The sequence below is a fragment of the Lissotriton vulgaris genome, chromosome 2_2 (genome assembly GCF_964263255.1).
Source record: "Lissotriton vulgaris chromosome 2_2, aLisVul1.2, whole genome shotgun sequence".
Classification (NCBI taxonomy): Eukaryota; Metazoa; Chordata; class Amphibia; order Caudata; family Salamandridae; genus Lissotriton; species Lissotriton vulgaris.
The window spans coordinates 312328887-312356815 of NC_141688.1; the positions used below are offsets into that span (position 1 = coordinate 312328887).

At 45.2% G+C, this 27929-nt stretch overlaps 1 protein-coding gene across 5 annotated transcripts in view; it reads left to right on the top strand.

Moving 5' to 3' along the window:
• Positions 1 to 27929, top strand: part of PHF21A (PHD finger protein 21A) — a 679011-nt gene that overhangs the window by 282127 nt on the left and 368955 nt on the right. For 3 of the 5 annotated variants that reach the window (XM_086959648.1, XM_086959652.1, XM_086959650.1), the window contains exon 8: positions 18546 to 18635. The exons of the other annotated variants lie outside the window; for them this stretch is intronic. In XM_086959648.1, coding sequence (XP_086815774.1) covers positions 18546 to 18635 — 90 coding nt within the window. The remainder of the gene's footprint in view (positions 1 to 18545; positions 18636 to 27929) is intronic. 5 annotated transcript variants of the gene reach the window in all.

A 27929-nucleotide genomic window follows, 5' to 3' on the forward strand; every position in this document is an offset into this window, starting at 1 on the left:
TAATTATCAGTTGAGATCAAGAGTATCCTGTATATCAAGAAGGAAGAACGAAAACTGAGAAGTTATGTTATGTTAATATAACTTACTATAGCGCTCGAATCACCTCTGAAGAAAGTATCTTGGTGCTAGCGATAAAACACAGACAGAAAAACATAACACAGAACAATTACAATAAGATTATTTTGAGCAATTTTCTAAATTTTAAAAAATTTGGGCAGATGCAAGCATAAGGCAGAGCACTACAATAGTATGGGGTTAGATAGAAAAAGACCTGCTACCCACACCTAGTCAGACGGAACCGAGGAAGACTTAGCAGAGCTTTGTCCTTGTAACAGATCCTTAACTGGGTAGTAGTAATTCGGTTTTTGACGCAGGTAGCGAGACCGGTTTCACGTTATTGTTTTATATGTAAAGAAGCACATTTTGAAAAGTGTACCATTTCTTAATGGGTAACCAGTGCAGCGCTTTCAATAAAGGTTCTGTCGAAGAGTGGGAAGGAAGACTGCATGCAAGTCGTGCAGCTGTATTTTTGACCACTTGTAGTTTGGACATAAGGACTCATTGGCTGATGAGAGTACAGCAATGACATAGTCTAATTTACTGAGATTCAAGGCCTGGGCTAAGGTTTTCCTAACCGAGAGAGCAAGGTAGGAAAAAGCGTTCATCAGACGCATTGTTAAAACCCCTGCTGTTTCGGGATAGGGTTGAGGCCTAATTCTACCAGCCACAATCCTGGACTCCAAAGTTGCTTGGCTTTCCCACTTAACATAATCTCAATGTTCTCTGTATTTAATTGTAGATAGTTTTTGCCATCCAGTCTGCTATAGCTTTCATACCGTTTGAAAACTGACTTTTGATCTTCTCCAGGTCACCCCCAAAGGAGATGACAAGCTGGGTGTCACCCGCATATGATATCATTTCAGAGCCATAGGATTTTGCTATGTAAGCCAAAGGAGCCACGTAGATGTTCAACAACTTGTAGCTTAAATAGCCCTGTGCCGTGCCCTCCCCCACCCCACTTGTCAATCTATATAGTGCGGGACCTGAAGGTATTCAGAGGGATTGGTCTGAGTTCTGTCACTTTGGAAGTCTTGCATCCATTGCAGAACTGTCCCAAAGATGCCCATCTCAGGCAGTTTCTCTAGGCCCTTAGAACATTCATCATTACAACATAATAAAAAAATTGTCAGAAAAGGCATGTTCAAAATAAAATAGGACTACAGTAGTGAAATATACTGCTTCGTCTAATCAGTATTATACTACGAAATAGCATACACAGATCTATTGAAAAATAAAATCCAAATAAATAACAAGCATAGTGCAATGCACTGCATAGTAAAGTACTGAACCGTAAGATGAGCAAATACGCAGAACCAATGCAAAATGCAGTACATTCTATAATAAAGTGATAGAGACCCAAAAGTGCAAATACACAATACAGTCTATTTAGAACAGGTAAAATACTGTAAGGATAAAGGACTAGAGGAAAAGAATATACAGTTCAGACCACTCCAATAATGAAGTGTGATAATACAGGTATATGCAGATTACAACCAGCATTGGTAACCGAATGTGGAGCGCTTATAAAATATACAACTGCATAATAAATTCTGCGATTCTGTGCAAATCAGAATAGAGTGAGAGCGCCATTGCACGTATACATAGAAAATTAAAACACTTTTTTAAACCATTTTGAAAAGTTGAAACTTTTGCACTAGCTATTACAGTTGGGAAAGGGAATAAACATCTGCGAGCCTCAACTGCTAAGGTTCTTTTCTGTTTCATAAAGATCGGGCTCAAAAAGTGGCAATGTGCAGAATGAAGCTATTGGCATTTAAAAATCACGTAATTTAAGTCTACAAGTTGGCTAAGGCAGAGATCACAGACCCTCTCATCCTTCGGAACACCTTCCCATATTCCTGTGATAACTTGTATAGGGAGCACATTTGACCTAAGTAGCAAGATGATTCTCCGTACACCATTCCAAAGGAGGTAGGGTTGGGAATTTTTACAGATGTTTCTTCAATTATGATCCTATTTCTAGTATGCTGTAAAATGAGTATATCCCTTTTCCTTCTCGTTATGTACAATGATTTTTTTTTGTTATCAGACTTTCAAAAAAAGTTTTGGAACGATAAATCCCCACTCTGGACAATCTCAAACATTTCCAATGCTTTTTTTATAAGAAGAATAAAGCACACTTTTCTTTCACTATATGGAATATTTTTTGGTTTAACGCAGCTCGAATAGAACCTATTTTGCTTCTCAACAAACTGTTCTCTACCTCAGAACAGCAGCCATAGCGAGCACAGCTGTAGAGGGTACTTCAAATTCAAGTCTAAGAGCAGATGGGGAAGACCCTCTGCTATTTCAATGAAGGTCCTGTCCCGCACATCCCTTTCTTCATAGGCATAGCTCCGTTTTGGCTGGTTTTGTTTTTAGTTAACAACTTTTACGAAGTTCTTATTCCCACAACACTTCTACAGTCTATAAATAATGGAGGCCTTGGACTATGCCTTACTTTTAAAATGGTTTATGATCTTTGAGGCAGTTGCTTGAAAAGATCCTACCCAAATAAAATACTACTTCCATCTTGGCACTCCTCAAGAACCAATTAATTTTGCCTGACTCTGACTCCTTTTTTCCTTGTTCCTCTGCATACTTTTCCAAAGCATAAAAACGTCTTTGGAGACCTATTGGAGTTAGGTCCAACAAAAGACATCGCCAACATAAAGAAGACGGCCTTCAGTCATTAGACCACCTTTCAGAGGATCCCCCTTTACTAGACCAACTCTGCCAGGCAAATTATGATTGCAGAGTAAAAAGAGCGTCAGCAGGGACCCCCCCTTAACGCCATTCTGTGTCACCACTCTTCTCCACAAGTCATGGTTCCCTCCCCTCAAAACCTGAGTGCAGGTGGAGGAGTGAAGGCCAATTATTAGTCTCAGAAGGTGAGCAGGAATTCCCAGCAAGGATCATTTTCTTCACAGCGTCCCTGGATCAACCCTGTCGAACTCTGTGGAGAAATCAATGAAGGCAGAATACTGAGGCCTGCCTCTGGATCAAGGGTACTTTGCTATATGAGTTTGAAGGGCCATAATATTATCAAGGGTGCCAACATTCGTACAAAAACCCGCCAGCTCTAGGAGTATGAGGTTATTGCCCAAAGTCCATTCTTGCAGATGAAGTAAATTGTAATTTGCCTTATTTTATCCAGACGGGCACTTTGTCTATAGCTAGCGGGGGAAGTCTTCGGTCCATTCTATATAGGGGAACAATAATGTTTTCCTTTTAGGAATATGGGATATCACCAGTCAGGTAGCAATACTGAAACAATGGATATGAAATATGGCCCATAAGGAAGCCTTCTTTTTAATAGGTGCTATTAGGCATTCATCAAGGCCCATGGCCGCCGATGAATGCCCTGATGAATCCCTAAATCTCCTTACCAGAAGGCAAGTTCCATGGAATCTTCTTAACCTCTTAGAACAGGCAAAGCACACTTACTTGAAATACACGTGTATAATTGCGAAATATTCTGGTTCTACACATCGTCTGATATCAGAATAGTCACAGTAATAGAGCCAGTATTTACGTGGATTATTGGAGATGGTTGCTTCCCTAAGATGAATCCACTTCATATCCACCTCCTTTCTATGTTCTGCATTCTTCAGTCTTGTTCTCTTATGCTTGAAACGATTGATTTCCCTGTCTGGAGATCTAAAACAATTTAATTTTCTTCCTAACAAGGGAATTTATTTCGGATTTACCTTTTTTTACAGCCCAAGAGATCGTAAGTGAATGTGTAATTCTTTTTCCTCTATCTTTGCTCCCAAAAGCACGCTAGGGGGTCAACTGCCTTTCATACCAGGAGATTGGATCATGTAATGGCAAATTAGGTGGGCCCAAGATTGCTGTTTTAAGGAATTGGCCCAAAGCCTTTAGTCTTACATGACCAAAAGGTGCACGCAGTTGATTTGTAATAAACAACATGACTCTTCTGGGAATTCCAAGAGCCAAGAGCCTTGAGCTGTAAGTTAATGGTCACAGAAAGAATTCTATGATTGCTTAAATCGCTTCCCAAAGTCTCCAACTGGGATCATTACTAAACATCTGTTGGGACACTACCATATTTTCAATTAAGGATTGACGACTTGGGAAATGAAAAGTATAGGAAACAGGAGAGCCTTCAGGGAATCTGCCATTGAAAAAACAAATTTATGCAGTCACAACTTTCCAGAAAACTTATGCCCCGCCTATCAGATCTGACTTTTATAGTAAAACCATATCAGGGATACCCCATACCTAATCCAATTCAGTTTCAGTTAAACAAGCGGAGTTTGATACTTGAGCATTAAAGTCCCCTACAATTATAACCAAAGGACATTCCTCTAAAAGACTGATGTTGCGAACGAATAAAAACAGTTAATCAAATTACCCTGAGGCTTACCAAGGGGAATTTACAAAAAAGATGACAACCCTCCACTTTCATTGAACATAACCAGTTTTAGACAATGGTTTGTAAGATGAAGAAATGCGTTTGGATTCCAATTGATATTTTTAAGTAAAATAATAATTCCTTCACTAGCAAGGCCTTCTACGGACGGTTTGGCTACACAGGAAAAAGCAAAATAATTCTCATATATAAAATTGGTGCAGACCCTTGCCCCCCACACCACGCAACCACCATGGACAGACCAGCACTGCGTACAGTTCCTCGTCAACAAACCCACGCCGCCCAAACCGGCACCCCACCATGTACGAAGAAACTGGAGCTAAGTCGCAGACAAACAACTCAACTCCACCCTCAACCACGACGCCCCACCACCTCGACCGACACCAACCTCGCAGCCAAAGAACTCCGCAGACGAGCTCGCATCCCTACGGAACCTCGACAAACCACTCCCCTGAAAGGCTGCCTGGTTCACCGTCAACCTCCAAGAATCCAGACGCACCTGCTGATGTCTCCAAGAACTAGAGAAACAGCAAAACCTCAGAAGATTGCACCGCTCATAAGAGTGCCATGACTGAATACCACCAGTGCATCAGATCCACGTAGAGGACCTTCACCCAGAACAAGATCCTCGCAACCTCCAGCAACTCCAAGGAATTCTTCAGCGTCATCCAGGAATTCACCAAACCCCCAGCGAATCCACAGACATCACCCCATCCCAGGTCCTCTGCAACTAGCTTGGCTTCTACTTCCATCTAAAAATCAATGGCCTGTACTATAACTTCAACGACCAGACACTTGACTCCGAAACTACTCCCACCAGCAACGCTGGCCAGCCCACCATCTCCTACTGGACCCCAGTCGCCACCGAAGATACTGCATCAACCATGAAAGGCATCCACTCAGGAGCCCCCACCTACCCTTGCCCCGCACATCTTCCACAGAGCCACCGGAACTGTGATGCACCATGAACACCACCTTCGAAACTGGCATCTTCCCCGACTATTTAAAACGCGCAGAAGTAAGACCCCTACTCCAGAAGCCCGCAGCAGATCCTACAGACCTCAATTACTACCAGCCCATCTCCCTCCTCCCCTTCACGGCCAAAGTCACAGAGAAGACCGCCAATGCCCAACTAATAAAATTCATCGAAGATAACTCCACCCTCAATCCCTCCCAATCCGGATTCTGTAGTAACCATAGCTCTGAGATCGCTGTACTTGCTGCCACAGGCGACATCCACACCCTCCTCGACTAAGGACACACTGCAGCCCTGATCCTACTCGACCTCTCTGCAGCGTTCGACACAGTCTCCCACTACACACTCATTGCCAGACTACACGACCCCGGCGTACAGGGAACTGCCCTCAAATGGCTCCGCTCCTTCCTCCCCGGCAGAACCGAAAGAATCAGACTGCTGTCCTTCCTCTCCGAACCCACGGAAATCAACTGCGGAGTACCCCAAGGATTGTCGCTCAGCCCCACACTCTTCAACATCTACATAGCCCCTCTCGCTGCCATTATCAGACAGCACAGACTCAGCATAGTATCCTATGCCGACGACACCAAGCTCATCCTCTCCCTCATCAGGGCACCCATCTGCCTGTAGCTCCCACAAAGACAGAAGTCCTCGTCCTCGAACCATCCCCCTCTGCATGGGACAACACTTCGTGGCCCACTGCCACGGACCACGCCGAAACCTCTGCATCATACTAGACTCCTCTCTCTACATGACCCGACAGGTCAACGCCGTTGCCTCCACCTGCTACAACATCCTCCGCAAGACCTTCAAATGGATCCCCCCCGAATCAAGGAAGACCCTCCCCCACGCACTCATAACCAGCAGACTGTATTACAGAAACACCCTCTACGCCGGGATCAACAAGTTTCTGCTCTGCAAACTCCAGACCATACAGAACACTGCAACCAGGCTCATCCTCTGCATCCCTCGACACGAACACATCACCCAACACCTATGAGACCTCCACTGGCTCCCCATTGAGAAGCGAGTAACCTTCCAGATACTCACCCACGCCTACAAATGCATCCACAACACCGGACCTCAATAGCTCAACAACAAAATCTCCTTCCACATACCCAAGAGGAACCTCCGATCCGTCTCCCTCGCCGAACCCCTGCCCACCTGTAGAGCAAGAGCAGGTGGAAGAACATTCTCCTACATTGCGGCCAAGGCATGCCGATCTACATCAGATGCTCCCCCACCCTACACATCTTCAGACGCTCAAGACCTGGCTCTTCAACTGACTCGAGCTGCTACCCCCTCCCCCATCGCTTTGAGACCCTCACGGGGAGTAGCGCGCTTAAAACGCCCTGATTGATTGAAAGGTTTAAGACGCCTTACAAAATTCGGTTATAATTTAGATTGATCTATACCCGCCATATTCCAGGATGCTAGTTTTCCCCAGGGGTTACCTTCGCAACACTGGATACTTTGCGGTAATGCTGATCCCATTCAGAGTGTCTGCTACCCAACTCCACTTAGATAGCTTATCTCCATGCTTAGGTTCACAAACACTCAAATCCTTCATCTCCTCAACATTTAAACTTTCCTCCGGTGCCTCTACCTACAGAAAAAGTGATGTCCTTTGGATTAGCAGATCTCCTCCATATTGGGTCCTTCCAGGGTACACCCCTGAAATAAAGATTTTACTGAATACACATTGTCCTCAATCTGTTTTGCCCTAGATTTTTCAATATTTATCTTTGTAGAAGGATCCGTTAACCGGCAGGGCTTACCCACTTGGATACCAATATCTTTAGACCCAGTGTTGGCCACATCATCAACTTGAGTAACTTGCGATTTCAACTCTTCTGCACCGACATTTGACAGAAACCAAAAGTGGTAAGGCTCTGAACCCACAAAAAAATTGGAGACCGCACATGATCTGGAATGGAAACTGAACTTTCTATCAAGGATAAAATAGAATTTAAAACATTCCCAATTCATAGCAATAATTCGGATGAAGCACATCGCCTACCTTCCTATTCCAGATTAAACGGCTGCATATTCTACTGTTCCCTTTCAGACATGAGTGATTCACAGTTAATTGAGTTCAGTAAATTCAACTAAGCTAAAGAACCCCCTCAGGGAGGGTGTACTACTGTACAGAGCAGGCAGAGGTGAGCGACTGGATGAACATTGCGATGACTGGCCTATCATTGCAAACCCCAGTAATCCAGAAAAAGCGGACGACAAAATCAAGCATGCCTCACTCTATCAATTCTTATTATTGAACAAACCTAAGTCTGGCAAAGTAAAGACCTATGACACAACGGGCCCCTCGTCGTGCCTCTCACCGTCAGACTCGGGGAGAAGTTTCAAAGGGGTCATGCAATTTATTACTGGAGAAGCATCGACCAGACCATGACCAGGGTAAGGGTACATAGCGTCTTTCCGAGCTGGACTGAAGTCCTGCCCCTGATAGACATGTGGGCCACTGACCGAGTTCGATACAATGTAGCTTTTGGTACAAGACCCAGTCGAGCAACATCCAACTCCAAAGGGCCCAACATTGTGTCAGTGTTTCAACACTATGGAGAGCTCAGCTGTGGATCAACCTCCCTGGCGCCACCCCCTGCATCGGCTCAGCCAGGGCTACTACATAATACACTTAACTTTGATGAAGAGAGAGAGAGGTTTGACCAACATAGACTTCCTGGCATATGGGAATGTGAGAAGTTGGCCTGGTATATGCTCACCACTAGTTATAGTGGTAACCTTGTACCAGTCCAAACAACCCCTATCGATGATTAGGTTAAGGACAACCTTTTATGAAAGCTATCCTAATGGTAGTTATGGAGAGCAGCCTTCAGGCTAAGTCTTAAAGGAATGTAAAGCAGCTTGTTTTACCAGTCTATAACCTCCTGAATGACCAAATGAAAGGAGAGCGACACAGGTGTTGTTATAAACAGATGTATTTCTAACTGAATCAATCAAAACATTTATAGAGCGCGCCACTCACCCGTGAGGGTCTCAAGGCGCTGAAGGGAGGGGGGGAGGGGGGGTGGGATTGGGGTGCTGCTACTGCTCGAAAAGCCAGGGTTTGAGGTGTTTCCGGAAGATGAGATGGTCCTGGGTCATTCGTAGGTGTGCGGGAGGGAGTTCCACGTTTTGGCTGCCAGGTAGGAGAACTATCTTCCTCCGGTGGTGGTTTATCTATTTGTTAATTTTATAAGGCGCGCAGCTACCCAAAAAGGGTTTCCCGGCGCCAAGGTGACGGTCTTTCTGGTTTTGATGGGGATCCACTTGACACACACTACCAATCTCTTTGAGATTAGAGAACAAAGTACACAATATTAAATCACTAAAACAACAGTAAATCACACAATACACAGCGGGCTCCAGGGGGAAGCCAAACTATATACTAAGAAAGTCGTATAACAACCACGACTTGACGAGACACAGTGCCTAGAGCACGTAGAATCGCCGGGACCCCAATGAACCACCCATGGTAGTGACACTGGGGATCCACAGGGGACACGTGCAGTGTAAGAACACAACCGCGAGCTCCATACAACTCTATGGAAAAGTCGCGGTTGGAATTTTAAAGTTTAAGGACACTTAGGAGAGGACTTTGAGCAAACCCTTTTAAACTTAGAAGGTTCTAAGGCCAGCACCCATGTGAGCACCGGAGTACTCGTGTTACCTAACCCAGTGAAGCCGGGTGCATAGGTGTCAAGTGGTGTCTGGAATCTTTGTTGTTTTCAATGGCGTGATGCTAAAAAGTGCTGCTGCTGTGAAGAGGAAAAGTGTCCGGTTGGATCCAAGCCTGGATCGGAGATGAGAAGAACCTGAAAGCAGAGGGGACAGTGTCTGGGTCACTTGCCATTGACCAGGGGCTCGGTAGACGAATGCCCACCGATGTCTCATGCTACAGGTGAGAAGAGGTGATGCTTGACTCTGCAGCCACAGGGATGAGGGGACGTCGAGGACGACCAAAGTCCGCAGACAAGCTGTCCCACTAAGGATGTTGAGTGCTGGGGTCAGTGTCCGGATTGAACACCAACAAGCCTTGGCAACTGCAACCCATGTGGTCAGAGACCAGATGCTTCGGTGAGGACCTGCAAGGTCCTGTTGACTCCCCAAGCAATGGAGAGTCAGGGCATGTCTGGAGCAACCAGGAAAGCCAACTGAAAGTTAAAGTTGCCTTCATAGGGACCCACAGGCCAAAGGACCAGGGATCGCGAAGGGACCCCAAGAGGAATCCCTAAATACTAGGCCACGGAGCACTTGTGGAGTGTAGGCTGGTAATCTTCGGTGGACTCACTGCTCGGGGTCTGGACTACAAGTAGCCCAAAGCACAGCTTCAGGAGTTGCCGGAAAGCAGATGCTTCTGCAAATGGGCATGGTGCCCAGAGTTTCGGGTTGCATGGTCCCCACGAGGGATACGGGTCTAAGCTTTGCTGAGCACACTAATCGACCTCGGGGACACTTAGAAACCCACCTCCTGTATTGCCAAAGTCTTCAGAGTCCTCAGGAGCTTCGGAGTTACAAACTGGTCAGATGCGTCTTTGGTGCCTGCTTAGCAGGGGAGTAACTCCTTTACTCCAAGGGAGATTCTTCAGTCATCTAATGCAATGTAGATCGTCAAAGTACTTGCTTTCTGAATCAGAGTTTCATCCAGGTAAATCTAAAATCCTGAAGCCAGTGGTTCCTACTTTATTCCCAAGGAAGGGGTGGGACAAACTCTGGGGACCCACCTATGGTGGGTCATGAGAGAGTGGTGTTTACACCCATGTCCTTTGTCCAGTTTCTCACCAGAGATGGGGCTAGTACCTCCTGCAACCGGTTTGAGCTGGATTATGCACAGGGACACCAAATGTGCCTCCAGTGCAGACATCAAAGCACTCAGAGTGCACCCCCCAGCCCCAATACACTAAAGTCTGTCTAGGAGGTGATTACACCACCCTGTGAGAGTAAACCTATTGTTCAGCCTCCCCTGCCTGAGTTTTGTCCAGCAGCAGGCGGGCCGACGCGTGTCTGTGGCTTGCATCATCCATCTTGTGATGCCAGGTTCTGTAAAGCTGGTACTGGGTGTACCTGTGTAGTCATATTTCTTCAACTAGGAGGGAGGAATCATACCTCCCACACCAGTTTCTGGTGTGGAGGTATGATTCCTAGGTGTTTGACACCAAACACGACAGGTTTCTGTGCAGCCGTTTTAAAGTTAGCATTTACCGCGTGGTTATAATGCACTTAAGACTATATGGTATAGCTGCATCACAGAACAACCCTGGAGAATAGATTCCGAAGGCTGCAGAGGAGCTCTGCTCGTGCATGGGCTCCCTCTCACACAAAACCCAGCACCCTGTCTTCAGGATTGATAAGGCATGCCATAGGGGTGACTGATAGATTTATATGTATAGTGATAAGGTAGATATAGTGAACCTATATCCAAGTAAGGGGTGCATGCACCACCGTACACACGTTGCAGTATCGGACCGGTGGTGTCAATTTGAGTGGCCTCTTGGGTGGCACAATACATGCTTCAGCTCCTGATAGGCTTTTGGGGTACCTATGCCCTGGGTATATAGTATACCATATACTAGGGACTTATAAGGGTACCCCAGAATCCAATCTGGAGTGTACCTAAAGTATATGCAACCAATTAAGACGAGAAAGCAGCTAGGCTGGGGTCATGAATAGCAGACTCCCAGTCAAACGAAGTCGAAAGCAGTGAAACATCAGCAAAAATTGGGGGTAACTATAAGAAGAAGATCCGACTCTCCTACAGGGAGCATAGGGAGAAGATGAAAAATCCCTGTGCGCAACAGAGACTTGATTCATGTTGAAAGTTCTCTGTTTTGTTCAACTCTTTACCACTCACTGGCAAGAAGTTTGAAATGAGCGGGTTAGACGTCAGGTTGGCCAATTGAGACTTTTTCCGGCATATAGATTTTTTTCAGTTTCAGGGGATTGTTGGGTGGATTGGTTGCAGCAATCAGTCGAACAGAGCATCATTCCTGAAAGGGAAGTCAGTCCACGTGCTGCAACAGTCGCCATTTCCATCTTTGTGCAGCGGTTTTCTGCTTTTCAACACATTTTCTGTGTGGTACGGAGCGGTCGCGGGTGTTGGTGTCGTGAAGTCTCAGCTCGGCTGATGGAGTGACGGGTAGGTCCAATACTTCCTCTTAGGTGACCTTATGACCTTGCATTTGTCAGCGGCTCCTTAGTGCTATAGTATCTTTTTGCAGGACAGACACAAGAATACGAAGGTCAGCTATCCAATAAGAAGCAAGAAAATGAGATTCACGAGAAAGCCAATCAATGACGAGCATCGGGCCGCCCCGAAGCCCTCTGCCTGAGATAGTATTGGACAAGACGGCTACAGCTGTGCAGCTAAGGCGATCACCCGAAGTGCTTGTAGTTGCGCCAACACTGGCATCTACAGACCACAGCGAAACTTACAGCAGACGAGCACGATTTCAATCAACCAATGCTCGTTTCAAAGATGAGAAGAGAAACGTTTTGAAAAGGCCAAGCCCAGCGTCTGTTCCAAGGAAAGGCGAGCTCTGCTTTAGCATGGCAACAAAGCGTGGCAGCCGTGGCCTGCCCGTGACGTCACAGATCAGCAGCCATTAGCACTGGAGTGTTTAACACTTTGACAATGTTTCAGAGGGCTTTGCAGAATACTCTTTCAAGAAGAATGCCTCTGAAGCCTATGGCCAGTGTGAAAGAACTCTGAGTTTGTTTCATTTACCGTTCAAACTTGGGGGACGGCATTTTCGTTAGCTTTTGGTTTTTAGAGTATGTATACTAGCGCAAAAAAGAAGCAGGCGGTTCGCTACACAGCAACTCATTAAAATGTGTACTGAAAAAGAGAAACGCAAATCAGTGAAAGAGAGGATCGGGAAGGGGAGAGCAACGGATAAGAGGCGTTGTGGGGAGCAAGAAGCTAGCAGCTCCACTCCATAGCTGCCGTCACTTTGCCATAAATGTGTTTATTTGAAAGAATAAAACAAATAAGGCAGAGTGGAGGCGCAAAGGAAGTAGCACAAGAAAAGATAGTGTAGTGGATGGACACAACTCATCCAACCGATATATTATAATTACATTTATATAGCTCTTACAACCCTTGACTAGTTGTCGAAGCACTTTTTCAGAGAGTAGCACGCTACTCCGGATCCCACAGAGGATTAGTGGTGAATTAGTATAGGGCGATATGAAATTAATTTGAGTGGTGGGTATTTGAGTTTTTTTTATATGGATTGAAAAAGGATAGTGGAGTGATGGAGGAGTGAAGTGTTTGCATTTATATAGTGCTTGCTACCTCTAATGAGATGTTGAAGTGCTTTTTGGCGTGAAGCAGGCTACTCAGGAACTCAAACAGAATAAGTGGGGAATTAGTATGCGGAAATATGAAATTAATTTGAGCATTGGACAGCTTAGTCTGTTAGTTGGATTGAAAAGGATGGTGGCGGGAATGGTCTAGGATGGTTTTTTGGGTGTTTTTTTTAGCCTGTAGCAGTAGAAGGTGGATTGGGATGAGTAGCGGGGAGGAAAGAGGGAAGGGTTTTGAAAGCCTAGTTTGGGAGATCTGAATAGTAAGAGGTGGGAGATCTGAATAGTAAGAGGTATGAGATGAGGCAAGGTAGGGGTAGAGGAGGGAAGAGTCTAGAAAGCGTTATTTTGTGGCTCATAGGAGAATGGGGTTTGGGATGGCTCAGAGATTCGAGTTAAAAGATCTATTGAGAGGTATAGGGTTAGATATAGGGTAGTACATTGGAACTGCTGAATTAGACGTAAAGTAATTAATATAATGCTACATAAGTACATGGAAGGTGTATGTATAAGGAGGGTAGTATATGTAGATTTAAATTGTATATAATAAACTCAGACTTTCAAGTTTGTTGTACTTAAAGTTAACTTATGTTTTTATTAAAAAAATTGTTTTATTTGTAATTCAATATTGAAGCAATTCTAGAAAGTGAAAACGATTTACTTATTTATGCAGTCCCCTATGTACTTGTTAAACATGGAATAATATAACCATAAGTAATAAGTACATTTGTTAAGCAGAACTAACAAATATCTATATATTTATAAACAACTACTATACATGTTTATACAAAGCAATATACATATCTAGGTGCACATATGTAGTCCAACTTAATGCTTATGTAACGAGGGATATGTTGTATATTTGTTTGAATATCGTGGTGATGTGGAGAAGAGCCAACTCTGGAGTAGTTTTCTGAAGATAAGGTAGTTATCTGCGAATTTTATGCTTGTTGGTAAAGTGTTCCATAGTTTGGCTGTTTGAACAGAGCAGGATGAACATATAGTTTTTCACTTGTATGGTGGGATTTTGAGGCGAGGGGCCAACATAGAGCGGAGGGTCCTTTGTTGAACGTATTTGGTGATTTTTTTTCCTGATGGAGTGGTCCTGTTCCATGTATCGCTTTGTGGGTGATACAAAGCAGCTTGAATGTAGATCTGCTGGCAATCGTTAACCAATGTAGGGCCTTCAAGGTAGGTGAGATGTGGGCTTGCGGCTTTATATGTAAGAGCAGCCTGACAGAGTTCTGAATCTGTTGTAGTCTACTTATAGTTGTGAAGATGATCCATGGTAGAGGCTATTGGCGTAATTAAGCTTAGACAGAACAAGAGATGGTAGCCTGGACCGTGTGTAGAAATCCCAGGTGGGGTAAGATGCGTCACAGAGTTTTTATATTGGCAAAGCTAAATCATACTACTTTGTCCACTTGGGCATTTATTGATAGTTTGTAGTCCATTCTAAATCTGAGGTAACTTACTTCCTTTTATACTTTAGGTGCTGTTCCCAGATCGCTAGGCCGAACGGCGAGTGAGTCACAAGTGAGCATTTCGGTTTTGGAAGCATTCAATTTGAGATGGCTTCATGTCATCCACTGATCTACGGCTCTTAGATAACTGAAAATGTGAGCAAGATGGCATCCGTGTAACATTCCCTCACTGCTCCAACCAACCTCGATAGCTCGTTGGTTGACTGCAATGCCTTAACTACATGAATCTTGCAGGGAGAATCCAGTGTGATGGTGGAGAACCAGGGAAGTAACTGGTAGCCTAGGACAAAGCGGAAACGATACACACCGTGTTAAAAAATTCAGTGTGGTTTGAAGAACTATACTTTACCTGGCTTCAGCGGTGACCTTTAAGCTGACAAAAAGGCTTCTCTGACTGTTGTCTGAGGTTTGGGCTCAAGAAGGATGTCCCCTCAAAGAAATGACACGAAGAGGGGCGAAATCGACAAACATGAGTCTCCACACACAGCTACCGTGACGACTACTGGGGCCATGCCAACTACAACGCAGGCATCAAGCAGTCGCAAAACTAACAAGGATGGGAGAGGCAGAAGAAAAGGAGACGAAGTGGCAGGCAAAAAGAAACCGGAGCCTTACACTGGAAAGAAATTATTACGGCGGGCCGTCCATGGACTTAATGTTGTAGAGCCTGGCAAAGAACAGCCCTTAATAGCGGATTTGATTTTTGTCACCTGATTTATGAATTCATCGTCTGTTCCGGACTATGTCAATCTATGCCAGAATTGCCCTGGCTGCAAGTCAGACCGAAGTGAGAACCATTAAAAGTGGCCATAACAATCACCTTACCATCGGTGGTTGCAGAAACGGTGACCCTCGAGGCATTAGATGAGTGTGCTACCGTAGAGCAACCAGTGTGTAATCTTGCACTCCCAGCTAACTCACGGCAAGTCAGGGGGCTCAAAGTCAGCAACAGTAGTCTCCCCAGATTTAATGGGGGATACATTTTTTTCACTGACTGATTATTCCGAGTCCGTAAAAACCAGAAATGGGTCCTCAAGTGCTGCTCTTTCTGACTCAAGTTACAGCAGCTCTTTGGAGGATTCAGTCAGTGTTCTCAACATGAAGAAAGCTCAGGTTCGGGGGAGTGGGGGAGAAAACAAATCCTCACTTCAAAAGGGGGAAATAATAAGCAAGCAATCTCCCAACAAGACGGAATGGGCCAGAGAGACACTCCAAATTTAAGACAGGACTACTCAGCAACACAGCGGCTCGACCCAGATGGGGAAAGAACTGAGAAAGTGGTCATTAAAGAAAATTTGTGAGTTTCCAATGACTTTGGGGCTTTTCGGTTTAAGGAGTATTTATATATATTTTGCTTATTTCTATCGTGTGAGGTGAAATAGATTGATTAGTGCTGGTAATGACTTCATGTAAACGTTGAAAAGCATGTGCTAGATGATAGAGCCTTGAGGAACCCCTGCTATTGTGAGGTACGGTTTTGGTGAAAAAGGGGGTTATGGAATGGATGACATTAGATCTGTTTTGATGGTAGGATGTGATCCTGTTGAGACCAGTTTCCTCTATGCCAGCTTTGTAGAGTCTTTGTATTAGAGTGTCATTGTCAACTGTGCCAAAGGCAGTCAAGAGGTCCATGAAAAGTAGCACAGCTACCCCGTAGCTGTCAACTGTGATCTTCAGGTAATCCAAGATGGCAAGGAGGGCAGATTATGTGCCTCTTCATGGACGGAATCCTGTTTAGAAGTCTCAAAGTATTGAATTATCTTCAGCGAATTGTGACATCTTTGCGAACGCTACTCTTTCTATCAGTTTGTCCATGAAAGGTCCATTTGTAATCGATCTGCAATTGTCAGGGTTAATCAGGTCCAGGTTTTTTTTGGGGGGAATGGGTGTAACTTTGTTAGTTCTTCTGGAGATATTCCTGTAGTTAAGGAATTGTTGAGGATTCCTCTTACTGGTGTGGAATCAGAGGTAGTTAGCAGAATTATTTAAAGGTTTGTGGGCTCGGGTCTGAAGGGCAGCCAGTAGGCCTGCTTGGTTTGACCAGGTCCATAAATTAATTGTGTGATATTTTTTGGGCAGAATGCAGAGGTTGTGTTAGCTTACTCTTGGAGGATGTTTCTGGAAAAGGGTTGGAGCTTGTGTTTCTTTTTTTCTTTTTTTAAATAGGAGTCCAACGTGTCTGCTTTGGTCGTGTGATGATTAGCCAGTTTGGCAAATATTTGGTAATGGAATGAGTTCTTTCTAGGCAATTTGGTTTGCTAAATTCTGCGAGAATTTTATCGATTTCTTCATTTGCACACTTAGCTTTTTGAATTCTGTGTGAATAGTTTTACTTAGCTTTTTTATTGGTGACTTGTATAATCTGTTAAGCTTCTGTAGGTGAAGCTTGTCTTGATTGGTGTTTGTTTTGAGCCAGGTATGTTGCAGCTTTTTAATTTGCTGTTTTATCTCTTTTAGCTTTGTATTTCTCCAAGGTCCCAGAACCAGTTAAATATGTACAGATTTTAACATAGTCAACACAGTAGGTCTTTGACAGTAGACAGCTCAGATAGACAACAGAGAAAATATGTCTTACTAGGCATTGTTCAAGCGATGCCACCAGTTTCCTCCCTTTGGTCTGGTTTGGGCATCAGAGTCCTCATCCACCATGGGTGAGAGTTATACTGTGAGTCTACCACCCTGCTGGGGGGGCCACACACATTTCCACACCTCCACTATGCTTGAGATGGCAATGCTAATGGTATTAAAGTGATCACCTCCTTGAAATGTGTTCAGTGGTATTTGTGAGACTCTGAACCAATGAATTGGTAAAGTTGATAAAGCAGGTAGACGTCAGGTTTCCGATGAACGCCAGATGAAAGATTTCATAGTGTTAGAAGGTGGGTGCCAGAGAAGCTGCCCTGGACTGTTCAGCCTTGATAGAGACAACCTTATGCAAGCCACATCTAGTTAATACTAAATTTAGTGTTCTGAGAAGCACCATTCTCAAAGAAGCAATACTATGCTGCTTAGAAAGAACGTCGCCCCCTGAAGCGAGTTGACTTGCATGCTAACTCAGATGTAATGTCCTAAAAAGCAATGGTCACATCAGATGCCATAATCGCATCCTGCCTTGCAGTGTTTCCATATAAATTCTGCGCAGATATTCCTTTCATGCGCGGGTCAGCTTTGAACAAGTTTACGGCTGTTTGGAATGGACTATTTACTGTCGCATATCGTGACTTCCTTATTCATTTACTTCCTTTTTATTTGACTGTTGCATTGATCATTCCATTTCTTTGCTTTCCTTTTTTCTAGTCCTACATCTATAGTTTAAATGTTTTTACCCAACTAAAATGCCGGAAGTGCATAAGTGTCAAGTGACTGTTTTACAATATTATTGTCCTGCGTGACCATTCTGTCTAAGCTTTAGAAACTCTGTAGAGTAAATCTTAATCAGAAGGCGTTTGCATGATTCAGGTGTTGCGAGCAGTCTTTTGCCTGAAGCCTTTAGTTTACAAGCTGCAAGTGGATTGGCAGTAGCTGCTATGATTTTCGGATTATCCGCCTGCCGACATGCGCAAATTGGCAACATTGACTTCGTACCTTTGCAAGGCCATACATTTAGGATTCTGATTCTTGTAAATATGGAAGGGCAGGTAACTTTAGGATTCTGCATAGACGAATGACATATACCATACTGCCTTTGTATAATACTATGCTGTCCAGTTCAAAGTGTGTGACTCTGTGAATAGACCCTTGTTTTGAAAATCTGTTCCTTACCTGTGACACTGGTTTGCATCTTGCTAGCTATGGTGGTTTTTTGCCGATCACTCGACCTACTGGAGAAACAAGAGTGGAATAATAAAATGAGTTATCTTCTAGATGTGGTGCCTCAAAAAGCAGATTGAGTGTGTCCGCCTCAGAGCAAAGAGGATTTCTACTGATCCGGTCTGTAGTTGGGATCTAATTAATGACTGCCCCACTGTTGACACCTGTGTCATCTTTTTTTAAAGAACTATTTAGTAGATGTCTGTATACTGGCTGAATCACCAGATCTCTATAAAAGTAAAGCAAGCTCCAAAAGTAGTGTTGCAGGTACGAAAGATCTTGGTATATGAAGGTGCTAGAGTGAACCTCCTCTGTTCACTATGCCTTGCACTGGCCTTGGCTCCAGTGATTCCCTCATGCTTTTTAACATGTTCACCATCCTGTGCCCTGCGGGCAGGTTTAGGCTTGGCATCCTGTGTGAATGGAGGCTGTTTGCAGTGTAAAGATTGCACTGGTCATTGAACGCTCCATCTCAGCGCTGTTCCTTTCTGTACAGCAGGTGCAGGCGACCACGTCTCAGCCGATAAAGGTTCCACAGTTCACTCCCCCTCCCCGACTCACACCTCGTCCATCGTTTCTTCCACAGGTGAGTTCTGGAAAACATAACTCATGAGTGATAAAACACACAGAGCACAGTGGATTCAAGAAAACGTTTGCCCTAGAAAAATACACAATGCGTTGGCATTCCCTATCTGTGTTACCAATAAAAAAAAATCAAAGTATGTGTGCCGGGCAGACCCTGGTACAATATAAACACGTATCAAAGATTCCACTCACAAACAGATGTCTGGGGACAGGTGAAGGCTTCAGCAACCTGCAGACATAAGTGACACAGAGAGTAGTTGTAATGACTATGCGTGAATGATAGTGCAAGATGCCATGATAGATGTTCCCATCAAAGCAACTTTTATTGATCCCAGTGCAGATAGTGCAGTATAAAACGATGTTTTACATTTATAGCAGGACAGGGCAGTCTGTGGTGATTTGTGTGCAGGATTGAATAGCATCAGAGTATTTGATGGAGGTGGAAAAAGGAAGGCAGAGAGGCAGGAAAGAGCAATATGAGATGACCAGTTGAGGGCCGAGCAAGGAAGGTACCCGGGTGAGTAATTTATATCCCATGACATGGTCAGGGAAGAGCATGGAAGGCATGTGCGTGGTGCAATATCTAGTGACATGTTCAGCACGGTGCATGGAATGCATGTCCGAACAATATCCAATTACGTGCATATAGAAGGCACATGTGTGATAAAGCAATATCTAGTTACATGTTGAGCACAGAGCAAGGATGGGACATGCATGATATAACAATCTGTAGTGATGCATGTGCAGGATAGAGTAGCATCAAATTATATGACTGAGAAGGACAAAGGGAGGAATAAAGGCGGGAAAGAGCAATATCCAATGACGTGTTCAGGACAGAGCAAGGAAGGAAAGTGCGTGACAGAGCAATATTTAAGGACAGGTTCAGGACAGAGCAAGGATGGCACACAGGCAGGATTGAGCAATATCCATTGACTTGCTCGGGACAGAGCAACAGTATGTAATGACATGTTCAGGACAGTGCAAGGAGGCACATGCATGATAGAGCAATACCCTATGTTGTTTTCATGACAGAGGAAGTAACACACTTGCGCGATAGAGCAATATTGAATGGTGCGTTCAAGTCAGAGCAAGGAAGGCACATGGGTGATAGAGCCATATGTAATGATGTGCTCAGGGCAAAGGAAGCAAGGCACAAGTACTAAAAACAATCCGTAGTGATTTGTGTTCAGGACAGAGCATGGACAGCACATGCATGATAGAGCTAAATCCAATAGTGTTTTCAGGACAGAGAAAGGAAGGCACACAGGTTGGATAGAGCAATATCCAATAATGTGTTTAGGACAGAAAAACAGTATGTAATTATGTTTTTAGGACAGAGCAAGGAAGGCATCTGAGAGATAGAGCAATATCTTATAACATGTTCAGGAAAGAGCATGGAAGACACGTGTGTGAATGAGCAGTATCATATGACCTGTTCAGTAAAGGCCATGGAAGACACGTATGTGATGGACATTATGTAATGGCATGCTCAAGACAGAGCAAAAAAGTCCCCTGTGTGATAGGGCAAGTAAGGCACCTGCGTGATACAGCAATATCTAATGATTTGTTTAGGACCGTAAGGAAGGCACATGAGTGCATGACTGGGCCAATAGCTAGTGATTTGTAACCGGGACAATGTCCAGCATTGTAAGTGCAGAATAGAGTAGTATCGTATTGCACGTATAAGATATACGAAGCGTCCTACCTTGTGTGCAGGATAGTGTAATGTGACCAGTTACAGGTGTCCAATATCCATCTGAGCTTCCTGGACGAAGCAACCTCCAGTAATGTGTGTGATGCCTAGAATCAGTATCAGATGTCTGCTCATTGAAGTATGCAATACAGCACTATCTGACAGTTTTGTGTGCATGTTCCAGGTAAATCAACATTGAAACATATGTTTACAGTATAGAGTGGTAGCCAATTATGTTTACAGGATTAAGCAACATTTAAAATGTATGTGCATCCTAGTGCAAATTCCTGTTATGTTTGGCGTAAAGACCAGCTTCAGGATAGAGCAATCTACCAGTATGGGCTTTGAATAATGCAGTAGTGTCTCTTGTTTGCACGATGCAGCAATATTCATCATGTGTGCATTATGGAGCTAGGTCCTACTCTGTGTTAGAGGGCGGAGGCTCAGACTATGTATGTTCACAATAGTTCAGTATAAAATGTGTGCAGCTTAGTGCACTATCCAACAATGCATGCGGGAACAAGCACTGTCCAACTGCAAGTGTACATCATAGATATGTCTACTGAAGAGAGCAAGAATGTGTTGTGCACTGGGCTGCTATGGAATATCCAATAACCTGTTTGCCATAAAGATCAGTGTCCATGGAAGCATATGCAGAATAGAGCTGCAATTTGTGTGTAGCTTAGAGCAATATCCTGGGACGTTTCTGCTAACATGGATTTTCGAGGCATGTGTTCTATAGATACACCTGCTTTGCATACTCCTGCCTTCTAGTGTTGGGTCCGGATGTTTCCGAGGTGTTTTTCTTTGAAGAAGTCTTTTAGTCTCGAGGTAAGGGGACTCCTCTTTTCGGTAATAGTGTGCATTGGTATCGACTCCATTGTAAAATAGTTTGTTCCGCCATCGGGTTCGATCGTTTATTTGCTGTGCTCCGGTTCGAAACCGCTCTTCAGGTTCCCCTCAACATGCAATCCTCTCTACCCTTGACAGTATTGTTTCCATAGGTGTTCTTACTTCTCCATGTATCATTTCGACAACGGAATCGGCTTTTTGATCGGAAAGCTTCATGGACGGCCTTCGAGCCTAACCACTCTGAGCCAGCTCTGTTGATGGATTGGACTGCGTTTAAATTCTGTCTTCGGTGCCACGCAAAGTATCCACGCACTGACTCGCACGAAGTGTGCAACTTGTGCTTGTCTCCTGAGCACAAAGAAGAAACCTGCGACGCTTGCAGATCGTTCTGTTCAAAGAAAACTCTTTGCGATCGTCTAGCTTAACGTAGAAAGATGCAGCATCAAAGCATTGAAGATACGCCGGACATCTTCGGCCAAGAAGATATCGATGCATCAGCGGCAGAGGAGGAGGAAGCCTTCTCCGAACAAGACTCTGAATCGGAGCTCGAGATAGACCTCAACGCCTAAGAACTGCCACAGGGACAAGGTGATGTGAGTACAGAAGACCCATTGCACCCCACAAACTCCGAAAAAAATCAAGGCTTTGGCACCATCTCTGCCTCCTGGCAAAGGTCAGTACCGAGACCACGTTTCCGACGTCCTGCCTCCGAGCCCGATTTCGAAACTACCAGTCAAACCTTCCGGCTCGGTACAGAGTCGTCAAAAGTCCTCCTCGGAACCGAAACCCTCCAGTTCCAAACACAAATCTGTCTCTGAACTGAAATCTTCCATGTTGAAAACCAAGCAACCTTCAGAGCCGAAATCTGCGCCGAACGGCCAGTGTCCTCCGACACTGAAGACACCGGCACCGGAAACTTCAGCGCCGAAACAAAGCGGCCCCTTCAGATCCGAAAGTGGACATTATTTCAGTAACACCAGATCCTAAGCAAAAAAAGCTATATATGAACCCCAAGACTGGCCATATACAGACAAGGCAGCCTCAAAAATGCAAGCTTCAGGATGAGGACTCTTCTTACAAGATCCCTTTAAAGAAAAAATCTGTTACTACAAGTCTTTCATCTACCATTACCACCGCCTCCTTCTCTACCTGCAAATCCTTTGCAAATTACACCTCAGGATTCCCCACAATCTCACCATGAGGATGACGATGCTGACGGGAGGATACATCTTCTAACAGATCCATGGACAGATTATACAATTGATCCCCCAGGTGATAATGATCCAGACTTTTACCCAGCTAAACCATCTCCTCCAGGCGACAATGCATCCTATCAAGAACTCATTGCCAGGGCTGCACAATATCTTGGGGTGGCACTGCACAAAGAATCACTTGAGGAAGATTTTTTTGTGTGCAACTTTAAAATCCACACACAGGTCATCACAAACACTTTGTATACACACACAAGGGGAGGGGGCCTGAGGAGCTATGAGGGACCAGCAAGGGCAACCTCCCTCAATACACAGAGCCCTCGGGTCTGATGCAACAAAGTAATGTCAAAGAAGGGAAACAAACTGACTTAAGGGAGGGGGGGGGGGTGTTACCCTTTTAAGGATGCTATCCCTCACACACCAAAGGTGTCATGCTTCTTCATGGTTAATCCGCCTCGCATCATGAAACCTAGTCATGATGCGGGCTACAACCCCCTCGCTGCTAGGGGGGGGCTCAGAGATCTTTTTAGATGTGAGCGGGATAACTAAAACCCAATGTGAGCAAATGGGGTGATGGGGAAAGTGCAGGTAAGTAAGTGAGTGAGTAAAACTAGCTACACGGTTAGCCTACTGAGCTTTATTCTTGCTCCCTTGTGCTAGGGTTACAAGCAAAGAGTACGACTGCATACATTAGATGTAGTCGTACTGAGTAGTCATAAACATGTTTCAGCCTAGGACCTAGATAGTGTCATGGATTTCATCAGAATCTCTATAATAGCTACTGATGTGTGAAAGTGAATCATAAACAAGAAAAATAACAACACATCGGCATGTTGGATGTAAGATACTAAACCAGTGATCCAAGCAATTCAAACAAATGGATCCACCGGTCGGACCTGCAGAAGTCAGGTAAAATGACACATCTGTCCTAGCCAGATTGCCTAAGGTGCACACGCTCCTCCAACTGCTGACATTCGCATGGATGCCGTTGTGTGTGCCTTCGGACAGTGTACTTCAGCGGAAGTTCACATGATGAAGCATGACACCTTTGGTGTGTAAGGAAAACTGTCCTTAAAAAGAACCCCACCCCCTCTTTAAGTCAGTTTGTTTCCCTTCTTTGACCTGAGGGCTCTGTGTGTATTGCATCACAAACACTTCCAATGCTTAAAGGCATGATGCGATATGCTGATGAGATTTTTAAAGACCCAGTCAGATCGCGCATCTTAACTCCTAGGGTAGAAAAAAATATAAAGCCTCCCCTACAGACCCAATATTTATCAAGAGCCAGTTGCCATTAGATTCCCTAGTAGTGTCTAATGCTCGTGAGCAGGCCAATTCTCAGACATCAGGAGATGCTCCTCCGCCAGAGAACGAGTCCAAGCGAATCCCCACTTCTGGGTAGCATATAGTTGGTCAAGCTGCGAAACAATGGGGTATTGCAAATATGCAGGGTCTTTTGGCCAGATACGACAGGGCACACTGGGATGAGATGGAGCAAATTGCTTCAGTATCTCCCAGATGTGCATAAGTCTAAGGCACAGGACTTAGAAAATGAAGGTAAACTAATTTCTAATTCCTCTATACGATGTGCTCAGGAGACACGCTTGGTTAAGGATTTCAATGTTTAAGCCAGAAGTCCAAAAATCAAACCTTAACACTTTTTTGATAAAGAACATCTGTTTGGTCCTAACGTAGACCAAGCGTTCGGGAAAATGAAGGACACTGAAAATGAACAAATCTATGGGAGCGTTCCAGTCTGCATCCAACAGAGGCTCCTTACGTCGCTCCTTTTACAAACATGGGACCAAAACCCCATCCCCAGATCAAAATCCCTCAACTTCTAAAGGTAACAACCAGTTCTCTCCCCCCAGAGAATTATTTTTGAGGAGGTTATAAGGCAACAACTTCAAGGGTAGGGGTAAGAGCAACACACCCCTTAACTCCCCTTCCCCCATCAAACAGTGACTTGCCCACGTTTCCGCCCCCTCGATTATACCACACCTGTCGGGGAAGACTTCAACAATTTCTCCCCATTTGGCAGTCTATAACATCAGGCCAATGGGGGCTTAGAATTATCCAACATGGTTATTGCCTGGAGCTTCAGCAATACCCCAAACATTCCACCTTTATCTCACATGTTGTCTCCAGAGCACATATACTTGCTTGAACAAGAGGTCCAGACCCTCTTACTTAAAGAACCAATTGAGCCAGTTCCCATACAGTACCAAAGCTCAGGGGTTTACTCTCTGTATTTTCTCATCCCCAAAAAGGACTGTTCCCTAAGACCTATTCTAGATCTCGGAGAGTTAAACTGTTGTATACTGTCAGACCATTTTCACTTGGTGACACTTCAAAAGGTGCTCCCACTTTTACAAAGAGCAGATTTTATGTCTACTCTAGATTTAAAAGAGGCATTTTTCCATGTTCCAATTTGTCCGGCTCATCGCAAATACCTCAGATTTGTGATAGCAGGAAAGCATTACCGGTTCTAGGGCTTCCATTCGGATTGACTACAGCGCCCTGAGTTTTTACCAAATGTCTAGCGGTAGTCGCAGCACATCTCAGACCACAGCAGTTTCATGTCTTCTCCTGTCTAGACGACTGGCTTATCAAAGCGAGCACTTACCAAAACTGTCTACAACACACACAGATCACACTAGATCTACTTCATCAACTGGGCTCCACCGTCAATACACAAAAATCTCACCTGCATCCGTCCCAGATGCAGTCTTCTCTAGGAGCCAGTCTAGACAGTCAAAGCTCTAGCCTCTCCTAAATGCTAGCCAGAATGCACAATATTCCGGCTATAATTCTTCAGTTTCAACCCAACCACACCTTACCGGACAGGGTGTTCATGCAACTGCTGGGAATGATGGCGTCTTGCGTCACAATTGTACCCCATGCAAGGCTTCTCATGTGCCACCTACAAGAGTGCTTAGCACATCAATGGGATTAATCACAGGGTCTGTTGATCGATCTAGTGTTGGTAGATGGCCGTACCCATCGCACTCTGCAGTGGTGGAACCAACAAAACTTATCAGCAGGCCGACCTTTCATCGACCCTGTTCCACAGATTGTGCTCATAGCAGCTGCAACTCTTGACAGGTTGGGGAGCTCATCTCAAAGATTACACAATACATGGCGTTTAGAACAACAATCACAAGACTCTCCACATAAACTATCTAGAGCTCCAAGCAGTTTTTCTAGCACTCAAAGCTTCTCAAACTCCGCTTATAGCCAAACTGTCCTAGTCTGAACGGACAATATGACAGCAATGTATTATTTGAAGACGCAAGTGGGACACACACTCTCCAACTGTCAACACTCGCTCAAGGCATTTGGAATTGGGCGATCCATCACAAGATTTATCTTCTTACAGAACATCTCCCAGGAGTAAACAATCAAATTGCCGATCTCCTCAGCAGAAGGCGACAAATTCACGAGTGGGAACTTCATCCCCAAGTTCTCCTTCCGTAATCTCAACAATGGGGATTTCCACAAATAGACCTGTTCTCCACAGCTAAAAACGCAAAATGCTCAAATTTCGGCTCCAGGTTCCCACACCTGCTCTCATAGGGCAATGCCCTATGGATGAACTGGCCAGGGATATTTTCCTACACCTTTCCACCTCGCCCGCTCATTCCGTGTGTGGTTTGGAAACAGGCAAACATCCCTCACACTGATTCTAGTAGTTCCCACATGGGCCCGTCAACCATGGTACACCACCCTGTTGGAGCTGTCAATAGTTCCACTTCAAAAATTGCATCTTCCTTCCAGTCTTCTTACACAGAACCATGGAGAAGTCAGACATCCAAATCCCAAAGAACCAAGTTTAGCAATCTGGTTCCTGAAGTCATAGAGTTTGGTAATTTAAATTTACCACTAGACTGTAAGAATATTCTAAAAGAATCAAGAATGCCTACCACCGGAGCTTGCTATGCAGCAAAATGGAAAAGATTTGTTGTATACTGCGACAACAACATCAATCCTGTTACCGGTTACATTTACAGCGAACATGACTGGCTTACATGTATATTTGTTTGCACCTTGCAGCATTAGCTGTGTACTTACAAAATATGCAACATCTGTCACTATTCAGAGTTTCAGTAATCAAAGCTTTCAGGAATGGCTTTAAAAGTGAAATCCCAACAAGGAAGCCTCCTGTCCTAGTGTGGAATCGCAACATGGTTCTCATAAGGCTCATGAGCCCACCTTTTGAACCATTGCACAAGTGCCCTTTGCAATTCCTCTCATGGAAAGTTGCTTTCCTTATTGCCATCACATCAGTGAGTAGACTTGGTGAGCTACAGGAATTAACTTTAGAAGAACCCTTCTTTCAGCTACACAAAGACGGGCTAGTTCTCTGCACCAACCCTAACTTTCTTCCCAAAGTAGTTTCTGCTTTTCATATTAACCAGTCAATCTGAAAGAGACACGTTAGTGATAGATTCCTTACCTTGGAATATCCCCAGGCGTCAGACTGGATCCGGACATTTTTGCGTAGCAGTACCCTTGCGCGCCGGTAGGCGTCGTCTGCGGCTCCGCGTCCGTCGTGGGCGCCGTGATGATGTCGTCTGAGTACTTAGACGCCGCCTCCGTGTGCTGACGTCAGTTCTTCTTTTTTCCGCGCCAGCAGCGCAGATCCGTACCTTAGTCACTTTTTGACTAAACTTTTTTGATCTTTTGATCATCCTTTTTCGAGTCTTCGACTCCGATCAGTGCCAATAGGAATGCCTGGTTTTAAGCCCTGTGAAGATTGCGATCGGCTGATGTCGGTCACTGATCCTCACCGTCGGTGTCTCCACTGTCTCGGCATCGACCACGACGACAAGACCTGCCTCGACTGCCGGGCCCTTACTTCGAAAGCTAGACGGGAGCGATCCCGTAAGTGACTCGAACTCCAGCAGTCGGCCCGCGCCGAGAGAGGTCCCGGTCCGGACGGAGGTCGAGGGACCGGTCGCTGGAGCGGAGCCATCATAGCTCCGGGAGTCGACATCACTCCTCATGGTCGAAGTAGTCAGGTAAGCACAAGAAGTCGAAGAGACGTCATCGCTCTTCCGACTCCCCCCGACGCGGCCGGGGGTTCAGGTGGCACCGCCCACACGGCTCGTCTGTGTCGCAAGCGCCGCGTCCGGCCTCCTACCCTCCGGTCCCTGGGCCTAATGCGACGCCGGGGGAGATCGAGCGGTTCCTCATGGCCATGAGGTCCCTCTCTCCCCCGATGGGTTCCGCGGCGCCTTCGGGCCCAGCGGTCCCGTCTGGGGGTCCTAGCGGTTCAGGGGCTACGGCCCGACGCCGTCGGGTGCTTCGGCTCCGGCGCCTTAAGGCCCGGCGCCGCAGGGCCCCGCTGGATCCGCTTCCGGATCCGGGTCATCGCCGGTGGACTTAACGGCCTCCCCGGCGCCGACCCCTCAGGTGTCATCGCCGGCACCGTCCTCGGGCGGTGCCGTCCCGACGCCTTCCTCGGCGCCGATTCAGACGCCATTTGGTGACTTCACTTACCATGAACTGGCCCCATCCTTTGCTAGCCCGGAGTACC